Source organism: Hypomesus transpacificus, chromosome 25 (genome assembly GCF_021917145.1).
Source record: "Hypomesus transpacificus isolate Combined female chromosome 25, fHypTra1, whole genome shotgun sequence".
NCBI lineage: Eukaryota > Metazoa > Chordata > Actinopteri > Osmeriformes > Osmeridae > Hypomesus > Hypomesus transpacificus.
The window spans coordinates 4,775,636-4,788,994 of NC_061084.1; the positions used below are offsets into that span (position 1 = coordinate 4,775,636).

General features: G+C 43.6%; 1 protein-coding gene across 5 annotated transcripts in view; it reads left to right on the forward strand.

Annotated features, from left to right (window-relative positions):
• The window catches only part of LOC124486939 (phospholipid-transporting ATPase ABCA1-like), a 116,171-nt gene that overhangs the window by 55,262 nt on the left and 47,550 nt on the right, over nt 1-13,359 (forward strand). For all 5 annotated transcript variants that reach the window (XM_047048837.1, XM_047048835.1, XM_047048840.1 and 2 more), the window contains 3 exons: nt 2,867-2,994; nt 7,278-7,376; nt 8,267-8,456. In XM_047048837.1, the coding sequence (XP_046904793.1) occupies nt 2,867-2,994; nt 7,278-7,376; nt 8,267-8,456 (417 nt within the window). The remainder of the gene's footprint in view (nt 1-2,866; nt 2,995-7,277; nt 7,377-8,266; nt 8,457-13,359) is intronic.

Below are 13,359 nucleotides of genomic sequence, written 5' to 3' on the forward strand. Positions count from 1 at the left end.
GGAAAGCCAATGAGACGTCCACAGTTTATTTTCCTAATTTGAAAGTATGCAAATAATGTATTTTAATTAGGCGTGCATCAGATATCATTATCATAACAATTAAGCATCTGACAGGTTGCTATTAGCCTATTAAGTGCACGTCTGTATCATTTTGTTGATTATAAACATTATCATTTTAAAAAGTCAAAGCCAATAAACGAAAATAACTTTAAAAGTCAATACCAATAAAAGGATATCAGTTTTACATGACACGACCAATTTCCTTTTTCAATATTTTGTCAAACGAATACACAATGATTTGCATACAAGTTTTCGTTTGAAACAGCGGAGCGATCCCTTACATTATCAGCCATTGCGAAGCCAATCCCATATTCATAACACGTGTGTGGACATCATGTAACCCCATCAGCTATGAATGTTATCTTGACATTGAATTAATTACACTTGAAAGGCATTGTGGAGAGTCGTGTCTCTCCTCCTCCTCTCTGCCTGGGTGCACCCGTTCTGCTGCCTGTTTGAGACAACGTTTTCTCCTGTAATACGCCGCTATACCAATCCCCATTAGTCACTGTCAATCCACATCATCCCTCCGTTGTATTTGCCGAGGTGTGTGTGTGTGTGACCAAGACTGTGTACTCAAACACACCTCTTTCTGCTCCTTTGTCTCCATTCATGTGTCACTTGTGAGCCGGACAAAGGGTTTTTAACATCATGTAAACAGCTCCCATTGTGAGCAGATATGACTATGGGGCGAGGTAATCTCTTTGAAAGGAGCCCGTTGGGAATACAAAAGAGATGATGGCGTGGAACTCAACAGGAGTGATTTATGAGGGAGGAAAGTTGAGGACTGGCTCTTTTAACGTTTGCTTCAGAAAAATGGTGGGTAGCAGATCCGGTGGTGGCACGCCAGCTGGCTTGAAAGAAATCCGTCCGCCTTCTCCACTCTCTGCATGCGTTAGGACTATCCCATGCAGTACGATCGATTGATACGGATTGTTTCGTCCGATCGAAAGGCCGTGTGTGACATGGTGTTAGGGTCTGGAGGGGGTGTGCCCTTTGACCAGGCCGCGCATTCTTGACACCTCGTCCCAAGACTGAATCTTCTTATTCACTGTTAACAGCCAATTTTTTGGGGTGCAGCGTTCTTCTTTGTTTTCCCCTTGCAATAGTAGTTAATTACAACTATAATGGATATTAAATGTTACTTGCCGTCATGAATTGAGTCAAAGGGGATGGCAACATGACAAGATTTGAGTTTAAAATGGGACTTGATTATGGCCATTGCACTGTTGAAACATGACAAGTTCATTTGAAGAGCAAATAAGAGCCAACCATCTGTAATTATTCACTTGACTATGCTGTGAATAAAACATTCCCTAATTGTGTTTTGGTGTTTACACCAATTTGGAAAGTATTCCATCCTTATTTTACCGAGGAAGTTGAGAAAGTGACAGTCATGCATCCAGTCCGTGAAGTACACAAGCTTTGACAACGTCATGACATGTCTCCAGTGTGCTCACAATAGAAGAACTACCAGCTGTCACCCTCAATTACTGTGAGAGGGAGGGAAAACGATGGAGGGAAAGAAACTGTAAGAAAGGAGAGTTCTGTAGTCATTTATTTTGTGCGCTCTCACTCATTAGCCTTTCAGTCTCATCTGCGTGCGTTTTCCTCTCCACACATACACACACACACACACACAACATAGAGTTCTGTAGTGAATATAGAGCCCTCCCTACCTTTTGTATTGTGCCATTTCGAATTGCGCTCGGCAATTTCGGCACCCACAATTAATCAAGTTCAGCATAGCTCCTACTCCTGACGAGCACCTTCCGAACAAGTGATTAAACATTAAAGATAATGTGCATTTTCTCTTTAGACCTTGTTTTTTTTTGCCAGCTCCCCGAAGAAAATGAAAAGAAAACCAGGGTGGGGGACTGCAGACGTGGAGGGCAGCGAAAAGTGTGCCGCTGCTTCGACGAAAAAAGAGAATAGCAAGAAATTAATTATGCTTGAGTGGGCGGGCGATGGTGCCAGCGTTTGGAAGTGTTTAATCAAACTCCTTACATATGCACAGCAGCCAAAACAAGTTCGCGGTGAGCATATTAATTTCCACGGCTAGGCGTCTCTTGCGCGTGTGATTGGTTGCATCATTTAGGTGGTTGCGCGTAAGAGCGCTGGGGGTTGAGGCAGGGGAGAGACGGAAGGTTGGAGGGGAGACGATGTAACCGGTCTTCTGTCACATTTTATGAATTGTTTTCCAATCTCAGCCATGCACAACAGTGGAGACGCACATAATCATAGTTGATTTGTTTTGATGATACTTTCATACTTATGTACAGCAGGGCATAACACAGCTCCGCCCACCCCCCCCCACACCCTCAAATCTCCCCTTCCCCACACACCTGTATACAGTAGGTTGTTGGGATAGTATTTCCTTTCAACTAAAAGGGTAGCTGCTGTGAACATTTCCACACAAATTGATGACAAATAACAATTGTTATCAGTACTTCTGTTCATGTGCTAACTGGCATGAGAAATAACTTGTTGGTGTCCCTTCCAATTTTTTTATGAAGAGTATGGCCAGGCTCAAGCTGTGGTCGAGGATGTTTGGGAAGTGGGTTTTCTGTTCAGCCCTTAATTGTCGTTCATTCATCCGACATCAGAATGCCTTATTGGTTGCTTTGCAGAAGCCTGTACATTTCCGAGCAAAACCACCCTCTGACTTATTCAAAAAGACTCAAACGGCATGGTTTTCGACCGCTTTCTGACGTGACCATGCGTGTATTATGCCGCGTGTGTTCCACGAAGGTTGTAAGACGCTCCTGTGCTAACGTCGGTCCTCCCCCCCTCCCGTGTGTCCCAGGTGGTCCTGCCAGCCGTGTTCGTCTGCCTGTCTCTCATCTTCTCCCTGATCGTCCCTCCCTTCTCCGAGTACCCCAGCCTGGAGCTCCAGCCCTGGATGTATGGCCTCCCTCAGACCGCCTTCTTCAGGTAGGCCTTCGTGCCAGCCGGCCTCCGCCGTGGACACACTGCTGTTAGAAACAACCCGAGCAAACAATGAAGCCCACAAAGTGTCAAGAAGAGGAACAGGGTTTTATGTATTTTTTTGTGCTGAGAAACCCCTCGTTTCCCTCCATGCTGTGGATTGGTGGGGGGCATTCACGTCACTCACACCTAAGCGTGTATCACCCAGCTGGGTGCCCGCTAGGCTGCCGGTAGGCGCAAAAGCAATTAAGTGTGCATACGAAACAAACACTTCTGGGCAGGAGTGTAAGACAGCTTTCTCTCAGCGCTGTGCCCAACCTGACAGCAAGCTCATTTGGCCTCGTCCTTTACACGAGAGAGAGAGCTTCCCGTGCACATCATGAGCTCCCCCTCCTTCCTCGTCTGCCCAAACCCTCAACAGCCTGTTGAATGACGTTTCGTCCCTAGTCATTTCATGAGATCTAGACGCTTTCTTACATTTCTTTTGGCAGTACCATGTCACCAGGTTATTATTTATGGGACAATTATGTTGAGTAGCTTGTTAGAGGTGATGGATGTTTTTTGGGTGAAGACAGAAAGTGACAAGGCTTGTTTGAGTCTCTTATTCCACATGCACACACAGTATTGTGTGACAAAAGATAAATATCACATTTCCTTTTTTTCCTGCTGTAGCTACACATTAATTCAGAATTTTCTGAATCACAAAAATAGGCAATATTATATGAGGGGGAAAAAGCCATGCTGAATATTCTATGTGTCTTACTATGCATACTGCAATACTATAAACAACTGCTGGCAGTGACCAAAGATTCTTATTGGATTCCTATAGCTCCTACTCATTGGTATTCAGCCTGAGTTTCCTTATCCTATCCTGGGGAGATCATTGTATTGTAATAGATCGATCTGGTAGGATGGCTTAAATAGACTTTCAGGCCCTAGCATGTTGCTATGGTAATCACATACTGGTGTCAGACTGGCTGTTAAAACTACACATCCTCCAAAGGAAAGTGTAGTCCATGGTTTTCTCCCACACACATCCTGACCCAGTTCATTTGTTTTGTTTTGTGCATTTGGGAGTTCCAATAATAGGAATCTGAATCATAACGTATGTTGGTTCAGCCTACAGGTATCGAAAATGAACAGCAAATATATATGAGGTTTGGGTGTCTGGGAAAAAGGATTTCTCTTTTTTTACAGCTGCCATAGATGGCCTAAAAGTAAATCTAGACACATTTTCACAGCAAATTAAAGCTGCACTTTGTAATATTATTAAATAAATTCAAATATAAGAAATGGTGCTCCCGATTTATGTCTGAACTTCCAAACTTTCCTCCAACTCGAGTTTGATTGACAGTGATTTCACAAAATAAGCCAAAGAGGATATCCCGCCTAGCCCATTGGCTGGAATAGGATTGCTGGAACATAACTGGCTAGAAAGTAGCGGGCTTCTCCAATTCTTAAAAATTAGACATTCCACTGGCAGTAAATTGTCTGGGTTGCTAAATGACTCTCAGATGTCAATGTCAGATGCCCATTATCTTACATGTTTTAAGGGAACATAACTTTTCTTTGTCCCCAAAACAAGACAGTAAGTTATTCGAACAAGATGATAAACTCTTCAAAAAAAGAATGCCTTTCCAGGTTTCCGACGGTCAGTGACCACCAAGCAGCCGTGTTTTGTGCCTTATCATTAGGGAAAAAAGTTATTTCTTCACTGTATAATCTGACATTCTACCCATTCAATTATCCCACATTGTCTTTTTCCTTGAATTATTTGAAGACACTTTCCCTTAGCTCTCTCTTGTCCCGTGTCACTTGTTTTTCCTCCCTATGATTTCACAGCTTGTGTTGAACCAGTTAATATCCCAACCCATTGCAAGTGTAGAGAACCAATTTATCCGCTTAAAAAGAATGTTGACCTTGTTAGTTTTCTGTTATAGTGTGTAGAATCTTAAAATGTAATATATATGCGAAATTCTCATGTTTTCAACAATATTGGACTACTGCAACTCGCTGCTCGCCGGTCGCCCATCATGCGCAACCCGCCCTCTTCAGAGGATTCAGAACGCAGCGGCCCGCCTGGTCTACAATCTACCCCGCTCCTCATCTCCCTCCACTGGCTACCCATAACGGCCCGCATCAGATTCAAGACCCTGGTACTGACCTTCCGAGCAGTGAACGGGACTGCGCCCGACTACATCAAGTCTCTCCTGCAGCCTTACACCCCCACCCGCCACCTACGGTCTTCTTCAGACAACCGCCTGGTGGTCCCACCTCTCAAGACCGCCCGGTCCCAGCACAAGCTTTTCTCCTGCCTGGCACCCCAGTGGTGGAATCAACTCCCCACCTCCATCAGAGACACGGACTGTCTCTCCACCTTCAAGAGAAGGCTCAAGACGCACTTGTTCCGGGAGTACAATGGTACTTAGGAATGGTTTGCTGAACCCAACGCTAGTTTCCTCAAGGATCACAATGACTCTTGCTTAGACTGTTGCTCTTGTTGGTTAGTGGTAGCTGATTTAAACTGTTGTATTCTATTTTAGTTAATCCTATTTTTATTGCTTTCCTACAGGTACACCTGCACTTAGAGATTAATGTTGTGTAATTTTAACTTGTTTAACTACATGCTCTTATGGTTTCTTCCCTTTAGCACTATTTTTTGGTTGTTCACAATATGTACTTCTTGTTTTTGACTACCCGCAATGCTGTGGGGCTATCTTGTTGTTATTATCAGTGACCTATGCACTTTGTAAAGCTCTCTCTTGGAAGTCGCTTTGGATAAAAGCGTCTGCTAAATGAATACATGTAAATGTAAATAAATGTAATATTGTCCTGCTACATAAAATGAAGCATATTTTTTTAGACTGGGACTCCACAGAATCAACAGTAACATTTTATACCAACACCTTTTCATTTCTACTTTCCATGCCTTAAATGTAAAAATAATGCAAGTGATGTTTTGTTCAGAAAATGTGTCAAATACCCATAACTTAGTTTTTTTTTTTTACTGTGACAATGCAAGCAATTTGCTGGGACTCGCTTTTGCTCACAATCTTCCTCTGCAGATGATTCTTATAGGTTACCGTACTTTATTGAAGTATTACTTTAAGTATTTTCCTTTTCAGTGGAGGAATTCCTGACAGTTTTTATTGCGACGAGTACGTTTCAATCTTGCACTTGTTAATGGAAAAACAGATGGCTGAACATAATCTATTTTCACAATCAGCCACTTCGATTGCTCTTGCTTACGGCCGACAAAACGATAGCCTGACCTTCATGGGAGGGCCTCTAAATGAGGCTGTGAACATTGTATTAATCCCAAACACCAGCCTTGACCACAGCTGGAGTCTGGCCACAATCTGTTTAAAAGTTGCCCCCCCTTCCCAGAGAATGCTTAAGATAAAGGGCAGACGTTCTATATACACTGATTGTGTATAAAATGCCCTTTGTGGTCCTCAAAGCAGTACATTTAAGTGTGTAATAAAACGGTACACAAACACATTTACTGCAAACATGCATGTCGACAGGGGCCTTACCTCTCTCTAAGGTACTGACATAAAGCCTTTGTCTGGCATCTAGAAGTGAGCTCCGACCAATGTGTGCACACCTACACACATTACATACACACCTATTCAATTCAGCTGTGTAGTTCAAACTTTCTTCAACTAAGTTTGATCCCTAGCGTGTTGGAAACGCAACTGATCCCTTCCCCAACAGAACGACTGTGTCATGCAATGATTTTTCTCTCATCCTTGATTAAGCTAAACCTAGTAGCCTTTTCTCCTTGGTAACCAGCACTGATTTAAATGCAACACCGCTATGCACACTACAACATATCTAATTTCCTTTTGGACCCCACCGCTCCGTCCAGATGGATCAGAGTATAACGATCATTTAATCCGTTCTGATGCCAGGAGCCAAGCCCTCACTGAACTAATCAATGCTATGGCACGCTCCATCACCCACACGGACAGCCTGCACTTTTACACATGAGGCATCAAAACCACAACTCCCATAGTTCCATAGGGTGTCAGGACATTGGCCTACAATAATGAGATGCAGCAAGCCTTCACTACACTTGTAGTTCACTGGAAAATACTTTTGACTGTTCTTTTTCTTTTTTATAGACCAGACTCTAGCAAATTACTCTGGGCAGCATCCTGTGGGGAGTTTGTTTGGTCAAAAATGGCTACTAATTAAAAGATTACAAGATCGCCTTTTGGATCATTTTAATTATTGGACCTCCTGTAAGGAATAACAGTGACTAACTACAATGACATTTATCACAGTAATGACGGGCCTGATAAGCTGGAGGTGTCTCGTGTGGTCGACTCGTTGGTAAACAAGCCTGGATTTGGAACTCGCTGCATGACTGGGGACCCCATACCGTGAGTAATCTGTGAGGATATTTTGGCACTGCTAAATCATTGCCTGCATGTGTTTTTGTGTGTGTGTGTGGGCATGTGTGTGTGTGGGCGTGTGTGTGTGTTCTGTCAGTATGTCTTATCATGAAATTGAGGGTATCCAATTCAGTGACAGTGTCTACTTCTTCAGATCTATAAGGCCAAACCAAATTTCTTGAAGCCAATTAATAAGTGGTTAACATTAGCTAGGAACACATTTTTCTAATCTGTTCACATCTGACTAAGTAAGATAATGAAAAGCTATCCTAGCCAAACTTCCAGATAGGGGGAAATAATTCATAGAGCGACAGTTTGAGCTCCCACACCATTTGAATGCAGTGGAGCAAATTCAAGAATCAACCACAACACATTCTTCAAATATTCATTGCATACAACATGAGGCATTTACTCTTTGCTTAGTATGGACGAGATGAGAACATTCATTATTAACCACATCGTTATAACTTATTCACCACAGTTTATGTATTCATCCCTTTAGAGGCCCCAGTGCTACACCGTGTAGCACTGTTTGATGAGAGGTTAGAATAGAGTTGTCATCCGTAGGCAACACCCCAGGTATATCATGTGATGTCATCCATCTGTACTCTGTCAAGTGTGCTCAGTGGAATATGACTTGGCAAGCTTCACAGCTCCCTTCATGGTTTCGAGGTGAAATGAAGGAAAATGCTAAGCTAATGCTAATGATAATTAGCACAATGTCGACTGAGAGAGTGAAAGGTCAAGGTGTGTGTGTGTGAATGAAGGTTTTTGTGTTTACAGTATGTTATTGTTAAGGTTGCTGGTAACCAAAAGCTGGGGAGTACTGTATTTGAGCTTCATCCATGATTGTGATGATGATTAATTTTATTTTAAAGGAAGCTGCCGTGTGCCTCAAACGCCTCTGATTGGTTCACCCCCTCTGTGGATCCATCCATCAGCGACATCTTCCTCAACGGGAACTGGACCATGGCTAACCCCTCCCCTTCCTGTCAGTGCAGCACCCCTCAACGCACCATCATGCTGCCTGACTGCCTTCCAGGGGCTGGAGGTCTCCCCCCTCCTCAGGTGGGTTCACAAACCTGGCAATCCCAGACTTGCGTAACCCAGTTCTGAACTGCATTCATTAAGGCTCTTGTTTGGGTGTGATAGTGTTTATTAAGATCCAGATCATTTGTTGTTCAGCCAATGTTCTTGCTCATGGAGTGAGTGCTAGTTATATTTTTCATGTCTGATCGTCAAAGTGAACTTTATTGTCAATAAAACCATGCAACAAGTTGTTAAACACACAATCGAAAATGCGTTTCCCCATACTCCAAATGTGCATAATACAACATTTTAACATTTGACATAATAGTGCAAACAGACGTCAACAGGTAAAAAAATAACATATACGATAAGAGCAACATATAGGAGTGAAGTGCAAAATGCTGAATAGCAGCATGGATACTACATGTTATTGTGCAGATGAAGTGCATAATGCAGACATTGAGCTTACAGAGTAAAAAACAAAAAACAAAGCGGTCACTTGGTCCTGACATTTACATGTATTCATTTAGCAGACGCTGTTAGTGGGTGTATGTGGTGCAGTAGCACCTGTTCATGAGATTTTCCTGTGTGTTGAGTAGTCTGATGGCCTGTGGGAAAAAGGTGTTGCTGAGTCTGGTAGTCGTGCACCGCATGCTGCGGTAGCGCTTTCCAGATGGTAGGAGGGTGAACAGTTAGTGTGCCGGGTGGGTGGGGTCTATGGTGATGGTAGGAGGGTGAACAGTTAGTGTGCTGGGTGGGTGGGGTCTATGGTGATGGTAGGAGGGTGAACACTTCAAAGAGAAGGTACAGGTCCTGAATGGATGGTTGGGCTGATCTGGTGATGTTCTCTGCTGCCCTCACCACTCTCTGCAAGGCCTTCTGGTCAGCAGCAGAGCTTTTGTTTTATTGACGTCCAGTTGTTGGTTCTTGTTGCCGCACCAGTTAATAAGTTGATGCACCTCCTCTCAGTAGGCTGATTCGTCAGCGCCGCTGATGAGGCCCCACCACTGTTGTGTCGTCCACGAACTTGGTGATATGGTTCAAAGTGTTTTTGCCACAGCAGTCATGGGTCATCAGCGTGAACAGCAGAGGGCTCAGCACACAGCCCTGGGGGACCCCAGTGTTCATGATGGTGGTCTCTGAAGAGTTTGGACCAGCTCTTACTGTCTGTGGTCTGTCGGTGAGGACGTCCAGTAATCAGTTGCATAGTGGGGTGCTGATGCCTATTGAGACGAGTTTATCCGCCAGGTGTTGGGGGATGACTGTATTGAAGGCAGAGCTGAAGTCAATGAACAGCATCCGCACGTAACTGTCTCTGTTCTCCAGATGAGCCAGGCATAGTTGCAGTGCTGTTGCTATGGCATCATCAGTGGAGCGTTTGGGACGATATGCAAACTGGAATGGGTCAAGTGTAGTGTGGAGACTGGATGTTATATGGGCCTTGACCAACCTTGCAAAGCACTGCATCATGATGGGAGTGAGTGCTAAATGATTAGATCATTATCTAACGCAACGTGTACAGCTCACATTCGATGCCAAGGAAGGAATTGGATCATTCCATCCATTTTGTATTTTTCTCAGTTTACCCGGCCCAGCTCTCACAAGATGGCAATGGAGAGAAAAAGTGTATTTGATGTGATTATGGTTGTCATATGTTCAAATCGTGTGTGCCTTGTTGTTTGGGTGTGATGTGACATGCCGTAGTAGTTGTTAATTTGAGTGAGGTGCGATTGCAGGAAGTGTTACGTGATAATTGTCAGTAAAGGCGTTTGTTGGGAAATAACCGTCACCTCCTGCTTCCGACTCGGTTCCTCTGAGAACCTCGATCTAATTGGTTTGACCCTTTAGCCTTGTAGCATCCAGTCAGCCAATCCCTCTTCAGGAGAACTGTCCATGTTCGTTGCGCTGACTCGGCAAACTCTCTGTCTAACATGAGTCTTGGCTGGGCCATGCGTCTGGGCCCCCTTCCCCTCCCAGGAAATCAATGCCAATGTTTTATAGGCCATTACCCTAACAACATACATGGCCAAATGCAGGGAGGGGTGAATGATCCCAAGCTCCCCCCAGCAGATGCGATCCTGGCTGGGGATCGATCGATCGGTCGGCCTCAGCTGTTTGCTTGGATTCTCCCTTCTGACCCACGCCACTCTAGATTCCCTGTGGAGTTTCGAAATAAATACATTTCAAAAAAAGTAATGTACTGTATAAGTGGGATGATGTTGGTAAGCCCCATGCGCCACTCCATCACCCAAAACAAACCCCTGCTCCAGTAAGAGGGGCGCTCCAGTGCCGTATCTGGCCTAGTTTAGCTGTTTGCTTTTGGGCAGGTGTTGCATAACTAGGCTTTCGCATTTGGGTCTAAAATGAGCTGTACGTGACTTTGCAAAGCACAATGCACACCCCGTAGACTGTGCTGAATTATTAAAGCTCTGAGATTTAATATTGGCTTCATCATTATTCATTGTGAACGGCATCAATACATTGCTGTGTTGGTTGGAGTTGTTTACTCTCATCAAACACATCCGTCCAGAAATGGTGCTTTGATTCGAAACACTTCAAGGAACTAAATATAGGAGCATTGAGGAGATTTTTATGATTGAGGTTATGGAAGGTTATTTGATGATAAACAATAACTCCCCTCCTTACTTGAAATCACTTACAACTGCCAACGTTTTCCAACAAGAGATCCACTGAGGATCAGTGTGTTTTTTTCTGGCAAGGTGATTCAGATTTATGTTTGAGACCAACTTGGGAATAGATCGTCCATTTTCTGCCCAGCATAATCAACGGAAGTAAAAATCGGTTCACTCAGTTTGACCTTTTACCACAAACGCATCACATTTTTATGACATAATACCTAGAAACCCAATGGGAGTTGTTTTTTTGGGGGGGGGTTTGCAGAGAGGAGGGATGTGCCTGTTGTGTCAGGACAATAAATAATTCTGAATCTTCTACAGAGGAGGAACTGAAAATTGTCATGATATATGGCTATGGTGGTAGACCAGGAAGCACACCAACTCCTGTGGTCTGATCATGTGTGTACTGTTGCACCTACACTATCAGTGATACAATGCATGCACATACAACAACTGTATAGTGCCCTAATCAAAAAAAAAATTGGGGAGAGGTAACTTTTCCAGTTGTATTTATTGAGACAGTTTGGGAAAGAGACAGGAAAGCAGGGAGAGAGAGAGGAAGATTTGCAGGAAACGCCCCGAGCCAGAATCAAACCCAGGGCTCGGTGTTAAGGTCTTCGCCTCAGGGGAATGAGCTCATACCCAGTGAACCTCCAGGGACGCTCTGTGCTCTCATCTTTACCGAGCGGCCAACCTGCAGTACATCAGAAGGAATTTAGCAAAGGTCTACAAATGTAGAAAGAAAGTGTGCCGCCTTCATTCACACATTTCCAAAGTGATAAATATTTGATGGTTAACATCATCCTCCGAATCATCCATCCATCAAGCTTTAGAGTAAGTTGGAAGTGGAAAAGGCCGTAACAAGACTGACCCAGTTTGCAAACTAAATGTTTATGTACTTCATACCTGAGGCCATAAAGCGAGTTCACCAAAGAAGCCAGGCTTATGTCAGTTAGTCGGACTCATTTCTAGTTCGTTCGGTTCCATAAAGCTACGTGGTTCGAACTCAGTTACTATGGTAACCAATGCTTTGAAACTAGCCTAGTCCGGGGTCAGGCTAATTGTCAGGTTTAGACCGTGTTGTTGCTTAACCAGACGTTCCTGTAACACTGACCCAACGGGAAAACGATGATTTACCACAGACGTTCTCATTCTCTTATTCTCATCAGTTCAATATGTAGGCTACATTTATGGAAAATCAACTTAAATACACAGGTTACAACATTTAGCCTAAAGCATTTAACATTGATGAATAATGATTTGATACACACCATAGGCCTAGCCTACGTTAAATGTATGGCTATATGGTAGTTTGTGATTTCAAATGTTTAGGCATCAGGCATAGGCCTATATCTCAATCTAATGTATCCAAGTATAATTATCATAGCTATATAACTGTTAACAGTAGCCTACAATTGTAAAACAAACCTAAATACATACATCTATCCTCCACAAAAACCATGTTAAAAAGTTAGGCTACTGGATATAGCATTGATTAATTTTTTTATGGTTGCATGGTTTTTTCAACTTTTTTTATAAAAAAAGTCAATTTAGATGTTTAGAAGGTGTCTGTTTTTTTAATCAACGTACTAAAGGTCTTAAAAAGTACCTCGACCTACGTAGCCTATTGTTCATGTCAATCATGGCGTGTCATTTTGATGAAGTGGTGGATGAGGGAGCCGTCATAGTACATGGCTTAAAGGGAATGTTCTTCCTGGAAGAAGTCACGTGGCCGTGTGCATTGCTTTTTGCCGTGGTGGATCGTATGATCCATGTTCTACCTCTCTGGCTGCTTAAGAATAGGGTGCACGCGCAATTAGCTTGACTACTTAAGTCTGACTTGAATTAGTAGGAATGCGTGAGCTGAAATCGGCATTTATGGAACCGCTTTAGCCCCGCTTGACTAATGAAACTCATTCAAGTCAGGTTTGGGACTTTGGAGGCTTTTTTGAGCGGCCTTTATGGAACAGGCTTCTATACTTGAACAGGAGCTTTTTTTTGTTATCATCACGTTCACGTCATCTTGAAGGAAAACCCGAGAAGCCTCGCTCTAAAGACCCTGGGACCAGGAGTTGGCACTTTGGACCGATGGCATTTCTTACAATACAGTACAATACGTACATTTCTGTGCTGTGTGTGTGTGTAAGTGTGTGTGTGTGTGTGAGTGCCTCTATTTGTGCCGAGCCACCTCACTCTGAGAGGCTCTCGAAAGAAGCCAATGACTTCCACTAAGCGGAGCCCATGCTGTTTGAGGAAATGACCCTCTCTGAAGATGGCCCGCTTGTCTGCCTCTCTTTCATTTGGGC